At 49.3% G+C, this 24,298-nt stretch overlaps 9 protein-coding genes across 9 annotated transcripts; 7 read left to right on the top strand and 2 right to left on the bottom strand.

Moving 5' to 3' along the window:
• The first annotated feature begins 387 nt into the window (after positions 1–387).
• Positions 388–2,117, top strand: K441DRAFT_626830 (uncharacterized protein). Its single transcript, XM_067646147.1, has one exon. It carries the CDS (start codon positions 415–417, stop codon positions 1,942–1,944), a length of 1,530 nt encoding a protein of 509 aa, XP_067509297.1. The 5' UTR covers positions 388–414; the 3' UTR covers positions 1,945–2,117.
• Positions 2,118–2,248: 131 nt separating this feature from the next.
• On the bottom strand, positions 2,249–3,731 carry K441DRAFT_652025 (CT20-domain-containing protein). Its single transcript, XM_067647294.1, has 3 exons — positions 3,397–3,731; positions 2,423–3,337; positions 2,249–2,280 (listed from the first exon to the last, which is right to left on the bottom strand). Exons 1-2 carry the CDS (start codon positions 3,596–3,598, stop codon positions 2,676–2,678), a joined length of 864 nt encoding a protein of 287 aa, XP_067509296.1. The 5' UTR covers positions 3,599–3,731; the 3' UTR covers positions 2,249–2,280; positions 2,423–2,675.
• A 107-nt stretch (positions 3,732–3,838) lies between these two features.
• K441DRAFT_626824 (uncharacterized protein) lies at positions 3,839–6,770 on the top strand. The gene is made up of 2 exons (XM_067646146.1): positions 3,839–3,967; positions 4,026–6,770. Exons 1-2 carry the CDS (start codon positions 3,847–3,849, stop codon positions 6,719–6,721), a joined length of 2,817 nt encoding a protein of 938 aa, XP_067509295.1. The 5' UTR covers positions 3,839–3,846; the 3' UTR covers positions 6,722–6,770.
• A 662-nt stretch (positions 6,771–7,432) lies between these two features.
• K441DRAFT_652023 (uncharacterized protein) lies at positions 7,433–8,887 on the top strand. The gene is made up of 3 exons (XM_067647293.1): positions 7,433–7,687; positions 7,740–8,100; positions 8,158–8,887. The coding sequence occupies exons 1-3, from the start codon at positions 7,483–7,485 to the stop codon at positions 8,480–8,482; spliced, it is 891 nt and encodes a 296-aa protein (XP_067509294.1). The 5' UTR covers positions 7,433–7,482; the 3' UTR covers positions 8,483–8,887.
• Positions 8,888–9,029: 142 nt separating this feature from the next.
• K441DRAFT_652022 (uncharacterized protein) lies at positions 9,030–10,422 on the top strand. Its single transcript, XM_067647292.1, has 4 exons — positions 9,030–9,294; positions 9,342–9,343; positions 9,602–10,042; positions 10,120–10,422. Exons 1-4 carry the CDS (start codon positions 9,244–9,246, stop codon positions 10,151–10,153), a joined length of 528 nt encoding a protein of 175 aa, XP_067509293.1. The 5' UTR covers positions 9,030–9,243; the 3' UTR covers positions 10,154–10,422.
• Positions 10,423–12,124: 1,702 nt separating this feature from the next.
• Positions 12,125–17,931, top strand: K441DRAFT_626817 (uncharacterized protein). The gene is made up of 4 exons (XM_067646145.1): positions 12,125–12,440; positions 12,635–13,070; positions 13,129–17,230; positions 17,305–17,931. The coding sequence occupies exons 1-4, from the start codon at positions 12,364–12,366 to the stop codon at positions 17,628–17,630; spliced, it is 4,941 nt and encodes a 1,646-aa protein (XP_067509292.1). The 5' UTR covers positions 12,125–12,363; the 3' UTR covers positions 17,631–17,931.
• A 110-nt stretch (positions 17,932–18,041) lies between these two features.
• On the bottom strand, positions 18,042–18,922 carry K441DRAFT_601746 (Spc24-domain-containing protein). Its single transcript, XM_067645241.1, has 3 exons — positions 18,813–18,922; positions 18,357–18,751; positions 18,042–18,266 (listed from the first exon to the last, which is right to left on the bottom strand). The coding sequence occupies exons 1-3, from the start codon at positions 18,837–18,839 to the stop codon at positions 18,092–18,094; spliced, it is 597 nt and encodes a 198-aa protein (XP_067509291.1). The 5' UTR covers positions 18,840–18,922; the 3' UTR covers positions 18,042–18,091.
• A 115-nt stretch (positions 18,923–19,037) lies between these two features.
• On the top strand, positions 19,038–20,089 carry K441DRAFT_652019 (mitochondria fission 1 protein). The gene is made up of 4 exons (XM_067647291.1): positions 19,038–19,131; positions 19,185–19,203; positions 19,291–19,384; positions 19,444–20,089. Exons 1-4 carry the CDS (start codon positions 19,113–19,115, stop codon positions 19,774–19,776), a joined length of 465 nt encoding a protein of 154 aa, XP_067509290.1. The 5' UTR covers positions 19,038–19,112; the 3' UTR covers positions 19,777–20,089.
• Positions 20,090–20,129: 40 nt separating this feature from the next.
• Positions 20,130–22,601, top strand: K441DRAFT_692583 (uncharacterized protein; the record flags this gene model as incomplete). The annotated part of the gene is made up of 5 exons (XM_067652581.1): positions 20,130–20,717; positions 20,844–21,412; positions 21,467–22,212; positions 22,282–22,292; positions 22,359–22,601. Exons 1-5 carry the CDS (start codon positions 20,586–20,588, stop codon positions 22,599–22,601), a joined length of 1,701 nt encoding a protein of 566 aa, XP_067509289.1. The 5' UTR covers positions 20,130–20,585.
• Between the last annotated feature and the right edge of the window lie 1,697 nt (positions 22,602–24,298).

Here is a 24,298-nt window from a genome sequence, read left to right as displayed (position 1 = left end):
CCGAAAATGCATTTCTAGTAGGTTACGTAGTGAGTGGGAGGATCGTATGACCTGCCTTGTTCGGCTATTTTATGTTCGGTCAGCGACTCTCAGCCGGGAGTTCCGCAAATGCGCTGAAAGCAGAGGAGCCGGATGTAGTAGAGGGATTGGCTGCCCGACACCCAAAATATGCAGCACAATACCAGGATTCTCTGATCCTGCCATCGGAAGAGAAAGAAAGAATAACCCCCGAACTTGACCACGCTAACCGTACAAGGACAGTTTATCATCCACCAGCAATTCCGACGTAGATGCTACCTCTCATAGTTGGGGACCAGGAAATCTAACTAAGGCTCTACTTTCCAAATCCATATTCGATTCCAGTTAAGAAAACCACGAGCTTTACAGCCTTATCTCTACATTTCTACACCCGCAATGAACGGTCTTCCGGCAGAGTTACTCGTTATGATCATCGATCAGCTATGGGAAGACCCTTCAGACTATGGTCCATCTCCATCGTCATCATACACTAATCCTATTGACTCCTTACTTATCAACCTTCGCTCAGTCCGCCTCGTCTGCAAAGGTTTTCGCGAGGCCGCATCAAATATATTTGAGGAGACCTACTTCCAGACGAGATCTGTTTCCTTGTGCCGCAAGAGCTTGTTGGATCTCATCAAGATCTCGGAATCTGCAAAATTCAGTCGACATGTCTGTACATTGAGGATTAGGGCCATTAGATTTGACAGGCACTTGCATGAAAATGGACTTGGGGTGTCTTTGCTATCGAAAGCGCTCAAGAATCTCGATGGGACAGTGAGATCGGTCATGATGTCCGTCAGTTGTCCCAATAAGTTGCGGGACTGTCGGGACGAGGCAAAGATTATGGAGGCGACGATATATGCCATTTGCCGATCGAAGATCCAACTCTCACATCTCACAGTCAACACCAACAAGCCAAATGTCGTCATGCTGCCAACCGATAACCTGCGTAGCTCCCACGCAAGAAATATGCAACATCTCCGGTCTACGAGACTTGAATTTCTCAACAGTTCCTCCTTAGACACGGAGATCCATCAGATCCTTGCGCATGGGTCAATAGACAAATTTATTAATGCCATGCCATTACTGCAAGAACTCTCCATACATTTCACTAGTGAAATATGGTACAGAGCTCCTCTTAGCAGAATCCTCGGAACAGCCACTCAAAGAAACCTGAAAACGTTACGACTTTGTGGCTTCAATGCGCGGGAAATTGAACTCGTCGATTTTCTCATTCATCATCGTAACACGCTCCGTTCGCTAGAGCTAGCAGATTTCAAATTACGCAACGGACAATGGAGACATGTCTTCTCAGCTCTTCACGATAGGCTGTCGCTGGAGAAACTCTGGTTTCGCCGCATCTGGGATCGTGACGAAGTCTTCCAAAACTCCAGTGAGTCTCTTCAAGGCTATATTCGTGGAGACTCCGATTTCGTCGATTGGGATTCTATTGTGTCGCCGCGTGATAACAGTGACGACGATTTGGAACCAATTCAACTTGGAGTTAGCGGAATCTTCATTTCGTTTCCGGAAGATCTCTTGTATGACCCAGACGATGTTGATGACGACGATGGCGTCAACCCGATACCTTTCTTTGCGCATGAACTTTTGCACCCTGGGCTATCCGGCCACGTCATTGTTGATGAAGAAAATGCGGAGGATCCTGAATCTGAATGTAATAGTAGCTCCGCTGATGAGGGCAGTGGCGTTATTGATATGGCTCAGGAACATGAAGACGCCCCGAGAGAAGGTGTGGGAAGGTCAGTTCCTGAAGACACGAGTGATCAGCGTGACCTGGAGCGGTACTTTGAACTGTACGATTATGCCGATGAAGGAGAGGATTTCATGAACGGAGCGGATTGTCTTGACGGTTCGGCATTTTGGCCTCTGCACGAATCCGAAGAGTCCGAAGAATCTAAATAGGCTAAGCGTATGGTTCTTTCCTCTGTTAAAGCTGTACACTAGAGCTAAGAATGGGCGGAACCAGCGATGGATAGAGGAATTGGTGGGAAGATATTCATGGCAGTGTAGGCAAGCCACTGAGCAGTACTGTTGTACTGTGCTCCGGATGCCAGCAAGCTGGAATGGTATAGGGTACGTTCAACGGCACAACGCGTGTGACAGTGTAATTAATGATACTTTGTGGCAAGGATAGCTAGCAGTTGTCTAAAATTACTAAGCTTTAACTTTAATCATGGAAAGTGGTTACTATGATAATTTAATTGCTCATGGAACTAATTTTCGAGGCATGTTCATTTGAATATTTGAGTATATGAATATAGAGATCTGAGCTTATGAGGTCTTCGGCTATACAACGTCATGTTCATTTGAATATTTGAGTATATGAATATAGAGATCTGAGCTTATGAGGTCTTCGGCTATACAACGTCATGTTCATTTGAATATTTGAGTATATGAATATAGAGATCTGAGCTTATGAGGTCTTCGGCTATACAACGTCCCTAGATTGAGAACTAGTAGCGAGATATCATTCTGTGAGTTGCGTAATGCAATGTGTAACCAGAAGACTGCTACTTACAAAGCATAGAGTCCCCTGCTACACATTGCGACATACGCTGGGTATAAAGCAGCAAAAGCAAAGTATTATATAACAGCATTTCGGTCGCGTGAAGAGATCCTTATTAAGGTAAAGCTCACCTTTTGCGTCCTCTCCTAGCTGCCCTTCCCCTCCTTGCACCGCGTCCGCCTCTGCCACTATCCTTTGAGGGCGCATCTTCATCCCCAGACTCTTCGCTTTCCTCCTCTTCCTCTTCCTCTTCCTCCTCTTCTGGCGACTCGGATACTGCTGACTGTGCTTTACTACCCCTTGCAGTCTGTGCCGCCTTTCCTCCCCGCGCAGCTTTGCCCACAGCTCGGCTCCCTCGCCCACCACCTTTGCTCTTTGTGGATGGTGACCCCCTACTTCCAGTATCTTCTTTTACCGCCTCAGTGACATCATTGAGCATACCCAACCCCGGTTTATAGAGCTTCTTATCCTCTGAAGTGGGTACAAGAGGTGGTGATGAAGTTCCCTCAGCACTCGTATCTGAGAATCGCCTTGTCCACATCATTTCTCCAAATTCGTCTTCAGGAAGCTGGAACTCTGGTATAGCGCCTCTATCTGCCGGGTCTGCCGGGTCTGGTTGCTCCTCAAACACATGATTATTTTCGCGTTCATCGAGAGCATTGAGGTCGTACAACTGGGTCAGCTTCGTCCAGATGCTGGGGATGCGCGTGTGTGGGGTAGAGGGTGAAGCAAAACCGTGGGAGCGGAGGTTATTGTGAATAGAGATCATGCGGAAGTGTTTGTGCATGCCTTTCGTGGAGGACGTGTCAGTTTCATGTGCTGCTTGAGTGGAGAGTGAAGCTTCTAACCAGTAGGCTTCCATCTAATCATGCTTTTGAATAGCTGAGTCTCTTGGTCGTCGGTCCATGGGTCGTTAACAATGTTTTCACTCTGCGGTGATGTTTGATCATGCGATTGTCCGGCAGAACCACTCTCAACTGGGGTTTTAGGCTGCGACTCTGCTAGTGGTGTTGAAGCGGCACTGACTTTGGCCTTCTTTCGTGGAGGCATTGTGAGAGTAAATTCGGATAAATTAAGATCTGGTACGCCTCGCAAGCCGGAATACCTAGGGCATATCGAATTCCAATGAAAGAGTGCAAATTTAGTGTCGTTGAAAACGAAGGGAGTCTTCCGACGAATGAGGAGGGCATGGAATGAAGTTTTGGGCGCGCTCGTAGGGCTGAAATTTCGGCGTCATCGCGTGGTCTCTAGTGCCCCTGCTAAGGAGAAGACCCAAGCTCAACACCAAATGGCATACCATGGACTTCGACGAAGATATTGGCGATGTTTTTACATCCAGGGATCTTTGGAAGCCTTCCATATTCTATGATGAAAGTCCGAATGCGGATTCTTCCTTATTCCCTCCAATAGCACTTGATAGTGAGTCTTGACGCGTCCCTCTATCAACGCGCGTCGTGCGATGTATAACTGTGCATAGTCCCTTCAATCAGGCTTGAGAACCCATACGCACCCACTAAAATCCTCGATCAAGATCTTCGACTTCCAGACCTCGAATCATTTGAGTTTGGTCCACTCCCGGATTTGGACAGTCCTGATCGATCAACAATCTCAATCTCGACAGAACCGCAAGACGACGAAGAAGAAGACATCTGGGAGATCGCGCTTGATCTAGGCCCTGTAGACAAAAATGCCAATTTCTTTACTTGGGAAACCTTCGAAAACCCCGAGCGCGCTGAGCCTCATTCGGCATACATATCTGAGGCAGGACCGCAGGCTTTTGACGCAACCCTACAGCTGCACGCTCAAGTTGATGAGCAATCAAATTTGCCCGGAAAGGTTCTTTTTTTGGACGTATTCCTACATTCGTTGATGAATTTAGGGCTGGGACGATCCTCCATCCTGTTCAATTACGACGATAAACGGAAGACTTTTGTGCAAGCGATTGATGATGGCCGAATATCTGGATACAGTTTGGTCGCAATCCAAAGTTTGATCGAGCGATTCTTAGCCGGGGGCAATGCGGTTCGGCAGTTAAGATCTTTTGTGGAGCGTACATATTCATCAAGTACCTCCATTCCTGCCCGTGTTGCATTAGCAAATGCGGTATCGACTATCCTCTCCGGGTTTGAGAGTCACCTTGGCCAGCATTTCCAAAATGTCGAAACCGTCTTACAGTTACAAAGACTATTTAACAAGCAACAAGAGATTCTATTTTTTATCAAAGGCTTAGTAGATACCGTAAAGTCTGCTAGAACTAATGAAGAACTAGCATCCGGATTTTATTATAAGATCCAGACTGCGGAACAAGGAGATGATGATCTACGCCGAATGTGCTTTACAATTCTTTTCAAGGTCGCTAAACCTTGGCTAGAGGTAGTCAGCGAGTGGACTGGTATTCTCCAGGAGCGTGGGACAAGTTTTCCTCTTGACAAGAAAAGTTTCATTGAAGTGGGAGAAACCGCAGACGATCAGGGCACGACCGAGTATATTTACAATCCCGATATGATGCCCGCATTTATGTCGGATGAAGATGGCCGCATGATTTTTGAGACTGGAAATAGCCTGCGATTCCTTAGGTCTCACCATCCAGACCACCCGCTAAATTTATCGGAGAGATTTGGAGTGGAAGCTCCGAGCTTAGAGTGGAAGTTCTCGTGGCAAGACATGGACGCGATAGCAGAGAAAGCAAAAGCGTATCAAAACAGTCTGCTGGCAGCAATTCAGAAATACGGCTGTAACGCAACGACCTTGAAACCTCTCACCCATACTCATTCCCCAGAAGGCGTCGTGGACCATCAATTGCAGGATGTTGCACCCGAAAACAACTTTGGGAACTACCTTCAAGCGTCTTCTCAGCTTTTTGACGAACCCCCCACAGAAAGTTTGCCGGACGAGCTTAAAGAAATTGTTTTACAGACTCTTTCATCGAAATCCACTGTTGGATTATCGGACTCATTTAGATTTGCTCCTCCACTCTCAATTACTCCATCTCTCTCGTTCATGCCTCTTCTCAACGCACAGGCTCATTTAGTCAACGCAACGACCCTTCGTCTGTTCTTGCGCTCTCACCAGCTTCGAACTCACCTATCACTTCAAAGGCAGTATCACCTCCTTGGTGATGGTGTATTCGTATCCAGCCTTTCGTCTGCTTTGTTCAGTCCTGAGCTAGAAACTGCTGAGCGACGCAAGGGTACAGTCCGAAGTGGAGTTCATATGGGACTCAAACTTGGCTCTCGCACAGCATGGCCACCTGCCAGCTCAGAATTACGCCTTGCCCTGATGGGCGTCTTGAGCGAGAGCTACCATTCTTCACGGCTGTATTTTTCAACTATAACAAAGCATACATTATCGAATTCGGGCAACCAACGGATGAGAGAGCGCGAAGAGCTTCCCGGCCAACTCAATTTTGCTATTCGTACACTGTCAGAAGCCGATATGGCGAAGATAATGGACCCATACTCGCTTCATGCACTCGACTTTCTCCGGTTGCAATACGTACCCCCATCACCATTGAATCTCGTCATTACTTCGACTGCATTGGAGAAATATGACTATATTTTCAAGTTCCTTCTTCGGTTGACTCGCATGCTCTTCGTGGTTTCTCATCTCCCACGTGATTTGTTTGATTCTCAATCGCGGCGTTTTCGGATCGAGGCTCATCATTTTGTTACTGCAATAGCCTCGTACATATTCCAAACTGGTATCCGCGAACAATGGCAAACGTTTGAGTTATTTATGGATTCAGTGGAGAGACGGCTCCTAGAAGAGGACGAGAGTGGTGAGATAGGAACTTTAGTTAAAGAAGGGTTGGAGAGTTTGAAGATAGCGCATGAGCAATGTTTGGATCGCATTCTATTTTCATTGCTCCTTAGAAGAAGGCAGAAGCAGGTTATGACGCTCCTGGAAGAGATATTCGACGCAATATTGGAGTTCTCAAAGTCGCAAACTGACGCACAAGATCTCAAAGCTAGCACAAATGATGCACAGACGGCTAGGGATAGGGGATTCAAAGACTTGTACACCCGATTCAAAGGAAAAGTTCGGGTGTTCTTAAGTGTTTGTAGAGGTTTGACGGGTAAGCGAGGGTATGGCAAAGGGAAAGGGACTAGTGAAGAGAATACTATCGACCGGCTGCTGGTTTCTCTGGAAATGAGTGGATATTACTCTGGCTAAAATGCCAACAGCAAAAAAGGGTATACCAGCACCAGGTCCCTATTGGCTCAAATGCCTCTCAAAGTGCAAAGTGACATGTGACGAATTGGTGTTTTCTAATGTTTAATTGGCCCAGCACTAACCATAGTCAACACTAAAAGGTAATTATGAAGCTCCAAAACAATATCAAGCTGTAATTAAGCAAGCCAAGCTGGGCCTATTTTGGCTTGCTTGCTTGGTGAAATCGAGGTCTCCAACTTGATTGCTTGTTAGCAAGTTTGTGCAAGGCTATGCATATATTGTATTATTACGGAGTCCTGTGCAAGTGATGAAGGGGGAGCTGATCTAGAACCAGATGAGGGAATAATTGTTTTGATGCCGGTTTATTTATCCTTTCTTTAATTACTTACGCCGGCCGCCCACGAAGGCGACCTCATGTTCAGATAATTTTAGTGGTTGTTTCTGCTATGAAATCGGGCTTGATAAACGCGTGTATGTTGGAATTTGCAACATTGATAAAAGAAGCTATTTGCATAGCTAATCTGGCGACCGTTAATACACTAACAAAGGGTTTTATAAAAGATCAGATCTCGGTGTGGTATAATAGTAATCCGTTTGCTTTCGAAAGTAAAAAGTTCAAAGGAAGCCTTTCAGTGAATCGGCTAAAGTTGCTGATTAGAAATCGACAAGCTCGGAGAATTGGCCGCATTTTCTTCCTAACAGCAACGGTATCAACGGCAGACATTCTTTCCCATCTCCTTTAGTTCTTCCTTTTGTAAAATATGTTTCGGCCGGCGTCACGATTAATTGCGCGTTCTTACGCGCCACGCTCCCTTCACCGAGCTGGTCCTGCCCGAAAATTCCTCAGCACTGCCCCCCCAACGCAGAAATCGCGGAGCTGGAAGAGCTCTGCCATGCGATGGGGCCTAGCGCTTGGCGCGGTGTACTATTATAATAATAGTAGCGTCTTTGCTGAGGAGCCTGCTTGTAGGACGAAAAACTTCACTTGAGTGGCGCCGGTGGCTAACTAAGCTTCCAGATGCTGCACCGCATATACCGGAAACAGAGCGAGAGACCGAAATTTTACCAACAATCGAGTCTATCGCTGCGCAACGGCGTCAGCGCAATTCTCAAGTCCCTTCTCCATCCGTTACTTCAGATCATACAACCGCAGGTGATATAGGAGAGGCAGATGCTGCTCCCAGCTCGGTTGAGGAGCTAGAGGAGGAGGCGGGCCAGCAGGGTGCATTCAACCCCGAGACTGGAGAGATCAATTGGGATTGTCCGTGCCTTGGAGGCATGGCTCATGGGCCGTGCGGAGAGGAGTTCAAGGCAGCGTTCAGCTGTTTTGTGTACTCTACGGAGGAGCCGAAAGGCATGGATTGCATTGAGAAATTCAAGTTTGTGCATTCATATATTATGTCAAGTCGGCTGTTTCACTTACTCAATATCTGTAGGGGAATGCAAAATTGTTTCCGGCAGCATCCAGATATTTATGGCGCAGAACTAGATGACGACGATGATATGACTGCGGATGAGCACTACGATTCAATTCCACCAGCAGCGGCCGCCGCATCAAGCTCTGAAGGTGCCTCACAGTCTGATATTTCATCACCACCAATAATACGTGCCGAAAAGGTCACTGACGATAAACCTCACTATAAGCCTAGCCCTAAGCATGAATTAGAAGCCAAACGGGAGCGGGCCCGGGCTACGACAAAACAAGTGAAAGGGGAGCATGAACCACAAAGCGAGAGCGATGAGGTGGTCCCAAGGGCTTGACATGATGAAGCGAATAATGAAAAAAGGTCATGAGAATAGAGAGCGGTTGTAAAATGTGTATTATATGGGGGGAAAAGTGAGCAGCGGGCGCTTGTATAGTATTAGAAAGTTGGATTATGGTAGCGTAGGTTCGGTAATTGCTCTCAGCCATTTCCCACATTGCACAACAATAAAACGAGGCTCGAGTCAAACGGTTGGTGCCGTCCGGACATGCTATGGTGTATGTTCCACTGGGGCATTCCGGAAGACGGCAGAAAATTAGCTCGACATTGCATTAGATTTCGACGACAAGAGAATGCTGCATGTTTCGCATGTCGAGTACTCTGCGCTGTTAAACTGGCTGTCTAGCACATGGAGCTCTGGGGGCCGCGAAATTGGCACATTGACGTGATTGACTAGGTGGTTACTCTGTAGGTAAGCAGGTAGGTAAAATCGGTGAGTCCAAGCGTTTCAAAAATGGTTGTTGGATTTTTGGATTAATGACGTAACTAGCAGGCAAAATTGCGCTGCAAGCTTCGAAACGCCGCCGTAGCTTCCCACACATCTAGGAACATGTGAGCCCGCCAGTTTCTCTCGGCCATCACTACTTTCTATCACACGACTGTTCACCCTTCACCCACCGAATCGCTCGTCAACTCACCCATTGCATCAAGCCCCTCCCCTCCTCCCACCCCTCTCTATCTGCTCCTCCAACCTTCATTTTTCACCGCATTCTGTGCTCAAGCTCTTTCTGCGCAAAGCTCTCTCGACAAGTCACTATCATGTCATACGCACAAGCCGCTACAAGTGGGCCCAAGCAGTCTCCCGAAGATGTAAGTTTGACAAGCCCCAAGCAATAAAGCCATCCTGACTGTCACAGGCGTAAGTATTGTTCTCTCTGAATGCATGACTTCTCATTGGCGTCGCCGTTCCAGGAGACTGGAGGCACCAATATTGTTGGAAGGAGTACCAGCCGCATCTCTCGACAAACCGCAACGTAGTATGCTTTCTACCTAGCATCCAAAGGAGCTTACTGCGGCTTGGTCGAAGAAATTTGACGCCTATGCCATCACCTATTATAACATACCATCCCTCTTTGTTGCTTTTCTCCCCTAGCCTTTCAACTAACCCACCTTGTAGTCGTGCTCCCTCAGTCCCTGAAATCGAGCACACAGATGATAGCGTTCATTCCCTCATCGACGTCGATTCACCACACATCTCCTCGGTACCCTCTGATTATGAAACCCAATCCGTGAAAACCGACACACAGGCCGAACGCCTCGAGCGTGAAGCTGAAGCGCGTGAACGCCAAGCTGAGGAGACCGCTTCCAAAGCCAAGCCAAAAGCTTCTGCTGCAAAGGATAAGGCGAAGGCAAAGGCTGGCAAAGGTGCTGGAAAGATAAGAGAGAACGCAGATAATCCGGTTGTGGTTGGGAATGCAATTACAGTGGGGTTGCTGGGGACCGCACTGGGAGTGGGAGCCTATAGAAAGTATACCGCTGGCGAGTTGACGTGGAAGGTTGTTGGTGCTTGGGTGGGGGTTGTGGGTTTGTTTGCTGTGGGAGATTACTACATCAGCCAGTAAGTTACAGAATCGGACGCCTATCCAAGAACGCATTAGGAGTTCCATGTGTGTGCCGGGCTGATAGTGTGGCCAGATACCTCTTCAAGAAGTACCCACCGAAGAACTAGGCGTCGACATTATGTGAGACGAGCTTTCCTTGGCATGGAGTAAATTATAGAAATATCACGAACGGGACTTATACTCTCCTTATTTTGATCCGGCAGCATTTGCACACCTCTCAGATCTCTTAGGGAGGCCGGGTTGGATGAACTAGTCTATTTAGACAAACCGGGTCGAGTCAACCTCTGTAATCTTGCATGTTAGGCTTTTCGGCCTTGTTGTATTGTTCTACCATTTCCAGCAATGCCTCTTCTCTCTTGAATTACCTACGATGGCGATTTTCTTTTTGCCATTCTTGGCGCGTTTTGGGATATTTGTCTGGCTCTCTCATCTTAAGCAAGTGCGGCGCAGTCAATCCTCTTTGGCAGTAACCCACTTATCAACACGATTACAAATCATGACACTTCTGGCACTTATACCCTCTATGTATACTGACCCTTCACAAGTCTGACTTCTGCCGCACTATCGGGGGCACTGGCACTGTTCGCAGCGTTGAATGTCAAACTAGTGGATGTGCATCGACTACATTCTACGTAATCTAAGAAGAGCTGAACAGCTAGTTTCTTGAGTTTCATTCTACGAAAGTTTAGGGATCTAGACTGTGGGACTTGCATGCCATTTCGTAAGCTTTCTCGTAGCTTGGTAAAGGTTCAGAAATATATAATTTTACTATTTAGGAAGTGTTCGGTTCAGGGTTCAGAAGCGATCTGGAGGCGGGTGTTCGGTGTATCTGGCGACTTTTCAATCTGAAGCTCCTCCAGATCGGCAAGCGCGTCAAATTCGCACGCCATACCGTATATAGTAGTTGAACTGAAGCTCTTGGCGTCAGATCAATAAGGAGCCCTCAGTTNCNGTTCCAGATTCNAGATTGAATCTGNAGCTCTGCTCGTGNATGCGCCCAATCGTCCACCCTNCCCAGTATGCCCCCACCACCCCNCCCACCGACGATATTGCTGCTGCAGNTGCAGGCCCTATGCGACGTCTGGGTGAGTGGTGATTAATGTGCAGAGACTTCGCTAATTCTAATTNNCATCTGAGGCTTTCTAGAGCGCTCAACCGAACACTCGGCTTCAGATCAGATCGAGTACGACTACCAGATCAAGCGCCGCTAAATATGTACTAGTTGACGCCGGTGAAAGCACTGAGCAACCTCAGATTGAAAAAACCTCAGATAGCAACCGAACACTCCCTTAGTCGAATGGTATGCTACCACTAAGTTGACACCGAGGCCAACCTCATTTAGTTATGGTCTCGCACATACCATCCAACCTACCAAATACGTCGTTCCTCCAACTCGTAGCAAAAGAACTATCTCCGGAGCCTTGGCAGCTGCCTTCGAGCCCTTTCATATTCCTCATCACGGCCCCGATGAATGGTGGGATTCTCTCCCACGATGCGGATCCCAGCTAAATGAAGGGTACTAGCCTTCACATCTGTAGTAGGTGTGAGGAGGTATGTCTCGGCTCGGCACAGGATGCCGGTGAGGCATTAGAGATTGACCTCGTTGATAATGTGTCGTGAAGCGGTGATGCTTACTACACACTGTTGAACTTTCTGTCAAGTCAAGCAATTTGAACTAGGACGCCAGAAGTCCCTCTTGGAGTTAGGGGTCGTTCGGTTCCAAATTTTAGCTACAGATTAGATCAGCTCTGGAGGCTCCAAGTGGGTCAAGTTGAATCTGAATCTGACGCGGTCGGTCAAGCTGTATTTCGGCCGCGAAGCGTTGGTGTTCCTTTTACCGCTCAATTTTTAGCGTGAGTTTTCGTGTAATTCTGGGGGGAACTTGGCTTTCTGAGGCCTCAGTCTAATCCGGTAGCCGTTTTGAACTCACTTTAGGGAGTTTGAGTGAAGGTGCTCTTGAGAAAGCTACTGAGCTAAGCTTAAAGTACGTGTGGCTTACTCATCGTGTAACCTAAGCCCGCCAAGCAGGAATTAACATTTTGGCGTTTGTCGAAAGGAAAGCCAACGGCAAAGCATCGAGCTCCTTCTCCATCGTGAATCGATCTCCAAATCCCACAACCACCGCCACCACAACCGTCTCACGTGTACTCCCACCACTATCATCTGCTTGTTGCATTCCGCTAGCCCAACCTTCTATCTTACAGTGCCACCGCGCTGCATCCCCATCGCTATTCCCGACTTGGCCGTTCAAAACTTCCCCGTATTGCAAACCAAGCACTGCACCACCACTTCCTAACAGCCACTTTCTAGACTCAACATGGCTCCTTCAACCTTTGCTTCAGCTGCGGCTGCTAATAACGCGAATTCTGCGCGCACAGACTCTGGAGGGGACTGGTAAGTCTCTGTTCGCCCAACCCCCCGGACACCTTGCCCAAGCCATTGTTCTGCCTTTAAACACGGCATATTACTCTTAAGCTATCTTCTCCTTACTGTATAACATTCGCTTGAATTAACAACATGGCTGACGATCGCGACATTTGGTCGCGGGACCCTCGTGACGTCTTAAATGCATTCTCACAGTTTCCTAGGTCTCGACGCGCAAATGGTGCCACTCAAACCTTTCCGCGATCAATGCATGCCACAACACTGTCTGGCTCGACACTCGCAGGCTCTTCACGAGACGGTAGCGGATCCCAGAATACCTCAACGTCAAACACAGGGGTCTATGTACCACCCCACGTTCATTCTAGCCGTAATGGGAGTTCGGTTGAAGGTCGATATTCAAAAGAGCAACTAATTCAACTATTCAGAGGCCAAAAAGAATCTGACGATATCAAAGATGGCTTGGCTAGTCTTTATGTGGGCGCCTGGGAACCAAATATTTCAAATGGGACCCCTAACACCGCCTGGGGTCGGAGGGAAGATCCTGGCAGAGAGAGCCAAACCGGAGTGGATATATGCTGGGATCGAGATGGAAGCATACACCCCTTGGGTTTGACGGACATGACTGAAGAAGAAAAGGAGGTATGTAGATTTTGGCCGTGTCACTTTGAATTTTGCTCACGACTTATACTTTTCTTAGAATTTCTCAACTTCCGTCAATTCCCCTCTGAAGCCTCTAATTCAGGGAGCAAACAAGGAAAGTACCCCTAAAGACAGCTTATCAATGCGTAAAATCTCGATATCCCAGTCTCAAAACCCCTCAGGGCCATACGGCCTAGCTTCCCCTACTAGTGCACGACCAAGTAACCGTCGCCGTGACACTGGCGATGCATTTCCATTCCCTTCCAACTCAACGGCCTCTCCATCAGCCACTTCGAGATTCTCGCGCGAAGAACCTAATACTGTCACCCCTCCCCCAGCACTAGTTCGACGAAGAACGGATTTTAAAGACTCTACTACAGCATCTTCTGCCGAAGAGCGAGAGAAGGAGAAAACTCGCGATGGAGCTTCCGAAAATATTGGGCCGTTTGGAAGCCTTAAACGTACGACCACTGCTCCGTTCAGCACTGGAATTACCGGTCCTTCCTCTCCATGGTCAGCTACCCCACAAAGTGCAGGCTTCTCTCCAATGGGTGCATTTGGAAACTTCGCAATTGGATCCAATCCAACACAGTCCACGCCATCTGAAAAGAGGCCAGGGTTTAGTAGCGTGAGGGGGGAGAGCAGATTCAAAGGTTTAATGACTAAAGACAGTTCAGAGGATATTGTAAAAGGAGCTAAAGAAAAGCCTCCATTAGGCAACCTCGGAAAAGTCGGCGAGGCGGAGTCCAGCAGACCAACCCCCTCATGGATGGAAGCACGTTCGAACCGTCCTACTAGCAACGACACAGACCCATTTCCTGACGACGATCTACGAACAGGGAGTGCTGCGCTTGGTGGAGGTCAGGACATGAGTCCACTCCGCCATCAAGGTGTCTCCGATTTTGGAACTCCAAATCGGCAAGAATCTCGAGATGACCCAGGATTCTCCGCCTTCGGTATGACTTCTGATACAACTGGTCTCCGTGAAATATTTCATGGCCGCGATAGTTACCAACATCATACTCCGCAACAACGTAGTGGGGAAGGCACTCATGAGCCAATGAGTCCGACGGACACGAATCCGTACCAAAGTCCCGAGCATGAAAGAACAGACACAGAGGATATTGATACTGATGGTTCGGACATTCATAATGCTCATTTCCCAGGCTTAGGTAGCTTTCAGGTCGACCCAAACGTAGGGGCTGGTTTACCTCCGTTCAGTGCACTGGGAACCTTGGGACGAGTTTCTGGCGCATATGAAGCAGCCGCTAGTGACAGAAGCCAAACCTCTAGCACTGGTCCTGCAAGGGGATTCCCTAGTTTGGGTGGACTAGGAGGACTTCCGGGCCTTGGCGGTCCATCCGCTTGGCCCTCTGGTCAGCCATCTATTGGGACACCGGTACGAGAAAGAGGCGCCTTTGGGGCTGGCTTTGACGGCATGTTTGGATCCGTTGGAGAACTTCAGTCTCCAAGCCTAGCTGGCCTCGGAAGTAGCTCACTTTTTGGTCCAGGATCTGGGTCCGGACTCAGTGGCAATAATACCATCGGGCGTGGAAGCAAACTAGGTTCGCTATTCCCTGCGGCAATGCAGGAACAAATGCGTTCTGGAGACCAGAACCGGCCTCCGAACGACGATGGCTCTGTAGAAGGCGACCGCCAACAAAACGCGCCAGGTCTCTTTGGCAGAAATGCTTTCGGAAGCCAGGTGCCGGGGAATTCGATTCCCACAAGAGATTCAGAAAGTCCATTCAGATCCAGTCGCGGAATGTTTGATGACTTCCCAGGGGTTCTAGAAGGTGGGAGCCGAAATGTTAGGAATACTGATAGCGGTTTTTCTGATACTATTGGTACACTGTTTGGGCAAATGCAATCTTCTGGTCCTCTACAGCCTCCTACCATGACAACAGCCAATCAAGGTAACACGGGCCAACCGCGGAATGCTCAGCCTGCATCCACACAATCGCAAACTGTGAGCAGTCCGGCATCTAACCAACCTCCAGCAGCGCAGCAACGGACAATGGTCATGCCGGATAGGATGAGGTGGATATATCGGGACCCACAAGGAAACACACAAGGTCCCTGGTCAGGGCTAGAGATGCACGATTGGTATAAAGCTGGGTTCTTCTCTCCTGAATTGCTAGTGAAGAAATTTGAGGATCCTGATTATGAACCACTGGCTCAACTAATTCGACGTATTGGCAACTCTCGTGAGCCATTCCTAGTCCCTCAAATCGGTATACCCCACGGACCACCGTCAACCCAAGCTGGAAATGCTTGGGCTGGTCAAGGGTTGCCCTCTGGTCCTACGGCAGCCGCTGGAGCTCAGCCCCCGTTCGCTAGCAGCTTTCCCAGCTTTGGCACGACTCTTACTGCCGAGCAACAGAATGCTCTAGAGAGGCGCAAACAGGAGGAGCAATATCTCATGGCCCGCCAAAAAGAGCATTTGGCTGCTCAACAGCAAGTTATGGCCAAGCAGGCTCAGATGGGGATTGGGCCACATGGAATCCTGCCACAGCAGCTTCATCATCACTCTAGTGCTCATAGCCTTCATAGCCAGCCAAGCTTCGGAAGCATTACCTCTCCTGGTGGCTATCAACCTTCTCCCACACAAGGCCCGATTCCCGGCAATCAAGCAGTACCAGGACTGTTTGATAACTCTTTCCGACCGGCGCCCGGCACGGGGGTAGGACCTATTGGTGCAGGAATGGATATACTTGGCAACATTAGGGAAGAGGATGTTCCCGGTATGATGGAGCGTCTCAATCTAGGCCGTGGTGGTCAACTTCCCTTTGGTGCGCCAGTGCCTTTCGGGCAGCAGCAACCGGATTCTAATGCTCATGCGCAGCAGGTCGCGGCTATGCTTAACGATCGTGCACGTCTACAACGTGAGCAGGCTGAGCACGATGCTTTGCAGCGTTTGAGTCAGAACGACCAGCAAGCAGCACAAGCTTCCGCCGATCGACTTCAGCAATTCCACGACCTGAGGGTTCAGACGAATTTAGAGCAGACTTCCTCAACCGCCCCACCTGAAGGTGTTATCGGAAAACCGGCTGGTCCTTCAAACGAGCAGCTCCAGTTTCAGCGGCAACAACGTTCAGATGCCCTTCGATCTGACGCACCCAGTGCTCAGAGCCAAATGACTATATCAAGCAGTGAGGCAGCGCCTCTTACCAAGCAATCCGAAACTCTCTCTCTCACCGAGCAGGTCCAGAAAGCGGCTTCTGCCAAGCAACCCCCTGCCCCGCAGTCCCCGTGGGCAAAGATCGATTCTGCCGCGCTTCCCCAACCCTTTCCTCCTCCCCCATCCGGCTCTCCTCTTCCCGCTCCAGCGGCACAGAGAAAGCAAAATGTTGCCGATACGCTTAACGCAGAGTCCCGCTCTCGATCTGAGACTCCGTCTGTCGATACGCCGAGTGCCTCCATTGCTCCATGGGCCAAGGAACCAACAGAAGCACCCAAAGGCCCCTCTTTGAGGGAAATTCAAGAGGCAGAAGCTCGGAAAGCGGCACAGCAAGAAGAAATTGCTGCAGCTGCCCGTCGCGCTGCCTTGGAGAGAGAGCTACTTGCACAAACTGCATCAACACCTGCCGCGCCCGGTCTCCCTTCGAGCTCAACTTGGGCAAGCAATGCATCTCCTATCACACCTTCTGCGTCCACTCCATCTGCGTGGGCGAAACCCTTGGCTGGCAAATCCTCGAGCCAGCAAGGAGCAGGGACTAAGAAGACTCTCCAACAGATCCAAAAAGAAGAAGAGGCACGCAAACAGCGCGCTGCTGTGGCTGCTGCTGCAAGTGCCGCGAGTACTGCAACCGCTCTTACCAGTGTTGGGCCCACACTTTCGTCCGGAAAAAGGTACGCTGACCTTGCGGGCAAGAGCACAACTACTATACCAAATCTTGGTGGAGGTGCGTGGACTACAGTTGGAGCAAGCGGCAAAGTAAAGGCAACTTCGGTACCTATTCCTACAGGCCCTTCCGCTGGCGTGCGCTCAATAAGTAGCGGTGTTGTCCCTGGTGCTCCAGCAAAACCGAAGCAAATCATTACCACCTCCAGAAGCGCCACTATGGGAGGACAGATGGCTGGGCAGGTAAATGCGCTGGAGGAATTCCGGAAATGGGCCGTCGGGGAGCTGAAAGGAGATTTGGGGAAGGGAATGAATGGTATGCCATCTATCTCCGTAACTTAATATGCTGGGCATAAATCGGGTAGCACTGACTTAACGGGACTGCTTTAGCCGACGATATCGTCTCCGGACTGCTTTCATGCCCACCTGAACTTGACCTGGTCACCGAAGCTGTGCATTCCGTTTCACATACTATTGATTCTCGCCATTTTGCTGAGGAATTTTTGAGACGCCGTAAGTTGGCTGATAAGGGCATCATTGACACAAGCGTGAGCTCTGCTAGCCCTGCGGATGCAAAAGCGGGGACTGGTGGTGGATGGAGTGAAGTAGCGAAGAAGGGAGGGCAGAGCGTTGGCGGACAACAAGGCGGTTTGAAGGATGATGTTGCTGGGAGCTTTAAAGTTGTTGCGGCTAAGAAGAAGGGGGGAAAGAGATAGGGCGCTTGCAGTGGCATATTAGTGTTGGGTTTGACTCTTGCACGATATGTCAGACTGGCTAGCATAGTGACATGAATGGGAGGCATGGTATGGGTATCGTGTATCACTGAACCCGGTTTCGTGATGGCGCAAATAAGAAGATTGAAGCCATCGTGGTTGCCGTTGATTTGCTGAAGCTCCTCAATACGGTTCCACCGTTGTGCACTTTATTTAACTGGATCCTCAGTAGTTACAAGTTGCGCCTAACGCCTAATAAAGCAAAAAGGTATATCATCAGTCATGCACCCAAGCAGCCCGCTCCAGCCCTGACTCCAAAAGACCACCCTTTCAGAGACTCGCCGGTCCACGTAATTCGACAATCTGATATCGACAAAGCACTTAATGATTTGTCCGTATCATCGGGAAACTTCTGTTCTTTATATCCTTTCTGTTCCAAATCCCGAGATGACTCAACGCTACTCTCACATCGTTCTCCAGAAATAATTGGAGTAGAAGAATCTTGAGAATTTAGGGTCGATGTTCACAACGTGAACATCGCCTTTTGCGGTGTTTCGGACAACAGCTTTATTGTACTGACCCGTTACTGGGTCTGCTTCTACATCGATGCCGAGAGTGCGGTAAACTTTGAGTTTCAGACTAGGAAGGTATTAGCAAGCATCAAAAAGCGATACAACATATGGAGCAAGAGAGACGCTCGAGCAGCGAAAGGAAAGACCATCAACTCACATTGTAGCATCTTCCTCTAGTCCCCCTCGCCCCACTTCAGCTCCTTCCACCCCCGTTTCTTCCAATTCACTCAGAACACCGCCTAGTCGGGCGAGCTCAGCCCCAAGCCGCTCGCCCTCAATCTCCAAATCGCTAGCTTGTTTCGCGACCCGGAATTTTTCGGTATCCAACCTTAGAATTTCTGAAGCATGACTAGTTGGATTATGCGAGCTTATTGTCATCGAGTGCGTGGAGGAGAGTGTCTGTTGTTGTCGAGAGAGCTTTTGGAGGGTCTTCTGGAGCCCCTCAAGTTGTTGGGTGCGAAATGCGCCGAGGGTTCTGAGGGAGTCATTAATGCGCGCAAGAGAAGACCGATCGGGAGCGATGTTGAAGTTTGCTGCGCACGAAGCAACGAGCTTGTTCAAAAGTGTTAGTATTAGTTTAGGACTCCAGTGTTGGGTGATTACGATTACTTACGGTGGCGGGGTCTTCGTCAAGGAGCATTCTGTAAAGATTACAGGGAAATAGATAGCAAATAGTTTCGTATCCTTTCGATCCGCGCAATTAGGTATTCTTTTGGGTTTCTAGGTTGTGGTGTTGATGGTGGAAGGGTTGTCTCGGCAATGTTTTGATGGAAGCTTGGGCCTTCGGCACGCATGGCAACGGCGACGTCAGCGGGCTCGTCCACAAGACGCGCATCAACTAGAGCGGCGCCGCAGGCAGCCCAGATAACCCCAATCTCCACCTTCTCTTTCTAATAGCTTTATAACTACAATAATGTCTCCCTCGCTTCCCTGTAAGTAGCCATTATTGTAAAATCCAAAGAGATAGCTAACCCTTCGTTCACAGACGCCGCTGATGCAGAAAGGTATGTCTCTTCTTCATAGATCCATGCTTCCTAAAGCCACCTTTTGTAGCTTTCCAAACATTCTCCTAGGTTCTGATTATTATTTAGTCCTCTCAAACCCGAAGAACTGCAAGTTTTACGGGCACAATACGAGAAAGAAGGCGAATATGTAGGCCTGCAAACAAAATTCAATTACGCCTGGGTACGACTACCTAACAGCACATCATTAGCTGCATAATCAGCTCATAATTTCGCCTATAGGGTCTAATAAAATCGAATAATCGCCAAGAGCAACAAGAAGGCGTTCGGCTACTATCAGAAATCTTCCGCAACTCCCCTGAACGTCGAAGAGAATGCCTATATTATCTTGCGCTTGGGAACTACAAGCTCGGGAACTATGCTGAGGCAAGAAAATACAACGAGCTATTGCTGGATCTTGAACCAGCAAACTTGCAGGCAGGCAGTTTACAGAGTCTTATTGACGACAGGGTGGCCAAAGAGGGTTTGGTCGGTGTGGCGATCGTAGGAGGGATTGCAGTCGCGGCTGGAATCGTTGGAAGCCTGCTATTTAAAGGCAGTAGTAGGAGGAGGTAGATGATGGTTTATGTGTGCACCGTAGCTAGACAATGGCTACGCAATGGGTGCTGGCGTTTGAGTGGGCGGGTTCTTATACTGCTAAGAATGCACTTGTATCATAACGGCCTCTCCAATGGCCGAAGTCGTACATTCACAAATGCAGAACCCAACAATGCGAACTACGATTTCGACAGTTGGTGTTCTGGCAGTCTTTGTTTGCGTATATGCGTCGAGCTGAGATGATGTAGAACGCTATGGAAACTCAAAGAAATGACATTTTAGGAATGACTGTGGCTCGGGCCAAGGTCAAGCAATCACAGTACAATCAGTCATGATATCTTTTTGTTAAAGATGAAGTGCGTCTTCGAAGTAAACAACTTTTCCACTCCTCTCCTAACCGCTAAGGTCTCCAGCGAGAACAGCTCGTGGCCTGGGCTGAACTTCGGCGAATCCGGATCGAGAGAAAACGTCACCGGCAGTTAACTACACAACAAAGTTGCCGCTTCAAACGCATATCTTTCGCACATCTACCACCTACTCCCCTTCTGCACCTTGCATAATCACTCCACCCCTCGAACGTTACTCTACACTTTCCTGCAGCTTGGTTGAGCCACATTTAACACTTCCGGTCACTAGCGAAAGGCGCATGACAAGAAGTTATCTAACAGCTACGGTGCCAAGGCGCTTCTTACCCTCACGGTCGGTGTCTCGTGAGGACGGCTGTTGATCTAGGTGCTCGTGTATACACAGTCACACTTTCTAATCAGCACTTATTCAACGTCTTCTCTCTCACTCCCTCCCCGCAACCCAACGCCTACTCATACGAAATGGATCAACCGCCTCAACAGCCGGCGCAACCATCCCGAGACTTGGTATTCTGTCACGTATGCGAAAATGAATATTACAGAGATGAGCACGGTTTGACATGTCCAGAATGTCAATCCGATTTCACAGAAATTGTGCGTCTATCCAACTCCCTCCTAAAGCCATCACTTTATCAACTAAGGCTTATCATTCCCTCTTCGCTGGTGGCAAAGGGGCACCCTAAATCGTTCTTTGGGAGCTAACAAGATATCCATATACAGATTGAACCAGATCATGATCCCAGGAGTGACCGCATGCCCGACGACGAAGACGAGGAAAATTACAGGCCCCCCCAACTACCCCGCCAAAACCCTTTTCATGACCACCGTCCGTGGAGGGAAACGCCAGACCCAGATGATGGTGATATTAACCAGATACGCTGGACGCAGACAGGCCCCGGCAATTTTTCAGTTACCGGTACCATTTACCGAACTTACTCTCCGTCACCACGCCGTGGAAATGAGGGCAGTAGCGATATCCACGACCCAGAACATCCGATCATAAACAACTTTGCTACCATGCTTCAGAGCATAATAGGGGGTGGCCTGGGAGCCGGCCTGGGAGCCGGCCTTGGAGCCGGCCAACGTCAATCTCAGGGAGAGGCAACTCAACCCCAAGGCAACGACCAGACCGCTGGGGCACCGCCAAATCCGACCCAGGCAGAAGGAGGACCGCGCATGCAGGATATTCCTGGTGGGCACCGCTTTACATATCATCAGACTGCACGCTTAGTTCCCCGAGATGCTAATCATCCCCATGCACATCTTGAGCCTGTGGACGATCTTAACAAGTAAGTTGTCAACCACCTATTCGCGGATATTGCCATGCTCTAACACTCATCCAGTGTGCTTGCTAGTCTTCTGGGTGCCATAGGGGACCATCCCGGGCAACGTACGCCAGGGGCACAAACTGGACAGCCTAGTCAACCACCTCAGATCAATCCTTTGGCTGCGCTTTTTGCCGCGGTACTTAATCCTGACCTCGCACACCATGGCGACTTTGTCTACACCCAAGAAGCTCTCGACCGAATAATTTCGCAGCTCATGGAGCAGAACGCCACGGGAAATGCCCCAGGCCCTGCCGCTGCAGAGGCCATTGCTGCTTTGCCGAAGAAAAAGATCTCCATAGAAATGCTTGGTCCAGATGGCCGCGCTGAGTGCAGCATATGCATGGATGAAGTCAATGTAGGCGATGAAGTAACTGAGCTACCTTGCCATCATTGGTTTCATCAGCAGTGTGTGGGAATGTGGCTAGGAGAGCACGACACATGCCCGCACTGTCGAAAAGGAATTATGGATCATAGTAAACACGACGAGAACACCACACCAAGTTCGCAGGGGTCTGCTAGTGGTAGCGGTGGGCCTTCAAATCACTCTGTCTCATCTTCGAATCGTACTACTCGAATTCCCGGCTCCTTCGGAGCTGTTGGGTCCGGAACTGCAGAGGATCCTTTATCAGTTCCCGAGAATCGAGAACAGCAGAGGGAACATGAACAGCAAGCGGAACGGCCCGGTTCTAACGGCCAACAGAGCTCATCGTCCGCCACCTCGGACGCGAGCGGCGGAGGCATAGGCGGGAGAATCCGGAGGGGTTTGTTTGGCGCTCCCCGGTGACATTCGTCACCTCTTCTCAACCCTGATACTAACACCACATCTTTAGGGAATGCGAGGGTTAGGAATTGGGTTCATAGGCATACAGATAATAGTGGGCCATAAGGGTATGATTATCGGCACTAGGTGGATATAAGTTGTCAACTGTTCGACAAGGCAAAAATCATGCCCACTGTCCACTGCCCACTGCCTGCTACCCGCTGCCTACATCCTATTCGTGCTGAATCCAATCCCGCGCACCTCATGTTTCTTCGTGGTGATAGTCGTGGTGATAGTCGTGGTGATAGTCGTGGTGTCAGTGATCGCTTCTCTCCAGGGATCATCTCGGTGCCCTTGCTCCTATTATTTTCCGCCAGTGTTGGTGTATAGCACAGATACGCGCTCAATCAGACTTCGTAATTGTGTGCTAAGAGGCAGTCTCACTTGTTTTATTCTGCTCATTATGCATTTTCATGGCGTTGCTAGCGGAATTTGGATCTCAAGAGATTAGAGCTTGCTTGAGACATGATAGATTTTGGGCCCTGGCTATTTGGATAGGAATGGATCGATAGGCTTATTGGAACCCTTGTACATGTGGATGTCATCCGATGATCGGCTATGAATGATAACATGCTTGGAATGTGATCGGCGTTCGCATTTAAAGCTGGGTGTATTTAAACTTCCTCTCGACCGCAGGCTCAATTACTAAAAAAATCCGCGGTAATGACGTTAATGTTGGAGAAGGACTTGGTGTCCCTTTCGTCGCCTCATTGCCCCCACCTATGATCTAATAATTAAGCAGGTAGTATATTAGCCCAGAAGAAAGAGTCTGTGACACTCCCTACCTAATTGATATCCCACATGATGAATTCAGGACGAATTGGTCTCGATTGGTGTGGTGGCGAGTGGATGAGGCTGTCAAAACGGTCTACTGCATTGGAGAAGATCCCTTGTCTCGAATTTTCCATAGCCAACGCACCAACCTCATCGCGGATGATGCGGCATGAACAACGCATCCAGCCAGACAGCACTTCTCGGCATTGGCGGCATAATGGGATTCCATCTTCGCCTGCTTACCGCCAAGCTGTTGGGCAGGAATTGGCCATCCATTGCTCCCTCGTCCCTGGAGACAGGACGCCCTTAGCTGGGTCTCTCTGAAGCGCCAGGCAAAATGACAGGAAACAGAGCCGGGAGTCCCTGCAGCGGGAGCGAGGGACCAGAGCCACAGGGCTTAAGTTGACCCTAGACATGTGTACTTCCAGCGCTCGCATAAGCTGTATGTCTTGCTGCTATACCACTCATGCGTTTGCTCAAACGCCTGATCGCCGAGCCACTTCACGTCGAAACAATGCACGCTCCACCCAATCAAATATTCATTCGCTGTCCTGAAAAGGGCGCTCCTGCCTGTACTTGCATTGGTCGACTCACATCTTTTGTCCTCACACGACTCGGGTGCTTCAGCGTGTCGGCCTCTGATTGGAACTTGTTGAGCTCCGTCATGTTGGTGCGGAGTTGTGCTCTCGGACATAAAAGCTATTCGAAACCCAAGCCCTCACCGCAGAATCTCGCTTGATAAGCCTTTATACTCGCCAAAAAATTTTGTGCTCGCCATTCACCATGCCAAGCTTTGGGAGAAGTCGCTCTAGCTATGAGTACTTTCCGGGGCCTTTCCTCTCCTCTTCACTTCAACTAATAACAACGCCAGGTCCTCTACACGAGAGACGAAGCAGATTATTGCCGACATCAACGCCGGCTCCCAAAAGGCCCGCAGGAAATTGCTCGCTTATCCTCCTCCGCCCCAACACAACCGCGGCAACAATATCATCACCCCGGTGACCGTGCTTGACCCGAACGAAAACAGCTCTAGAGAACCCCGAGCGTCCACCAGCTCCAGAGAACCTCGAACATCAACTAGCTCTTCACGCCCAAAGATCCCTAAACGATCCGGCAGCATGCGCCGAGCGTATAATTACTTCTTCGGTGCTCCATCCGCCCCAGAGCCCACTACTCCTCCAGACACTGCTTCGCTAGCAACGGCTCCTCCAGACACCCCCACCTCCGAGGCAGCTATCGAGACAACAGCTGAG

This window comes from Cenococcum geophilum, assembly GCF_001692895.1.
Source record: "Cenococcum geophilum 1.58 unplaced genomic scaffold K441scaffold_3, whole genome shotgun sequence".
NCBI classification, from domain to species: domain Eukaryota; kingdom Fungi; phylum Ascomycota; class Dothideomycetes; order Gloniales; family Gloniaceae; genus Cenococcum; species Cenococcum geophilum.
The sequence above is the reverse complement of the archived record's forward strand: the minus strand, read 5'-3'. Positions and strand labels throughout refer to the sequence as shown.

Coding starts and splice junctions, on each gene's coding strand:
- K441DRAFT_626830 (XM_067646147.1), top strand. CDS start 415: ATGAACGGTCTTCCGGCAGAGTTACTCGTTATGATCATCGATCAGCTA.
- K441DRAFT_652025 (XM_067647294.1), bottom strand. CDS start 3,598: ATGCCTCCACGAAAGAAGGCCAAAGTCAGTGCCGCTTCAACACCACTA. Junction 3,338..3,396: donor GATTAGATGGAAGCCTACTG/GTTAGAAGCTTC, acceptor CCTCCACGAAAG/GCATGCACAAACACTTCCGC.
- K441DRAFT_626824 (XM_067646146.1), top strand. CDS start 3,847: ATGGACTTCGACGAAGATATTGGCGATGTTTTTACATCCAGGGATCTT. Junction 3,968..4,025: donor CCCTCCAATAGCACTTGATA/GTGAGTCTTGAC, acceptor AACTGTGCATAG/TCCCTTCAATCAGGCTTGAG.
- K441DRAFT_652023 (XM_067647293.1), top strand. CDS start 7,483: ATGTTTCGGCCGGCGTCACGATTAATTGCGCGTTCTTACGCGCCACGC. Junction 7,688..7,739: donor CTTTGCTGAGGAGCCTGCTT/GTAGGACGAAAA, acceptor CTAAGCTTCCAG/ATGCTGCACCGCATATACCG. Junction 8,101..8,157: donor GATTGCATTGAGAAATTCAA/GTTTGTGCATTC, acceptor CAATATCTGTAG/GGGAATGCAAAATTGTTTCC.
- K441DRAFT_652022 (XM_067647292.1), top strand. CDS start 9,244: ATGTCATACGCACAAGCCGCTACAAGTGGGCCCAAGCAGTCTCCCGAA. Junction 10,043..10,119: donor GGAGATTACTACATCAGCCA/GTAAGTTACAGA, acceptor TAGTGTGGCCAG/ATACCTCTTCAAGAAGTACC.
- K441DRAFT_626817 (XM_067646145.1), top strand. CDS start 12,364: ATGGCTCCTTCAACCTTTGCTTCAGCTGCGGCTGCTAATAACGCGAAT. Junction 13,071..13,128: donor TGACTGAAGAAGAAAAGGAG/GTATGTAGATTT, acceptor TACTTTTCTTAG/AATTTCTCAACTTCCGTCAA. Junction 17,231..17,304: donor TTTGGGGAAGGGAATGAATG/GTATGCCATCTA, acceptor GGACTGCTTTAG/CCGACGATATCGTCTCCGGA.
- K441DRAFT_601746 (XM_067645241.1), bottom strand. CDS start 18,839: ATGCTCCTTGACGAAGACCCCGCCACC. Junction 18,752..18,812: donor TTGACGAAGACCCCGCCACC/GTAAGTAATCGT, acceptor CTTTTGAACAAG/CTCGTTGCTTCGTGCGCAGC. Junction 18,267..18,356: donor CTAGAGGAAGATGCTACAAT/GTGAGTTGATGG, acceptor ATACCTTCCTAG/TCTGAAACTCAAAGTTTACC.
- K441DRAFT_652019 (XM_067647291.1), top strand. Junction 19,385..19,443: donor CAAAATTCAATTACGCCTGG/GTACGACTACCT, acceptor TTTCGCCTATAG/GGTCTAATAAAATCGAATAA.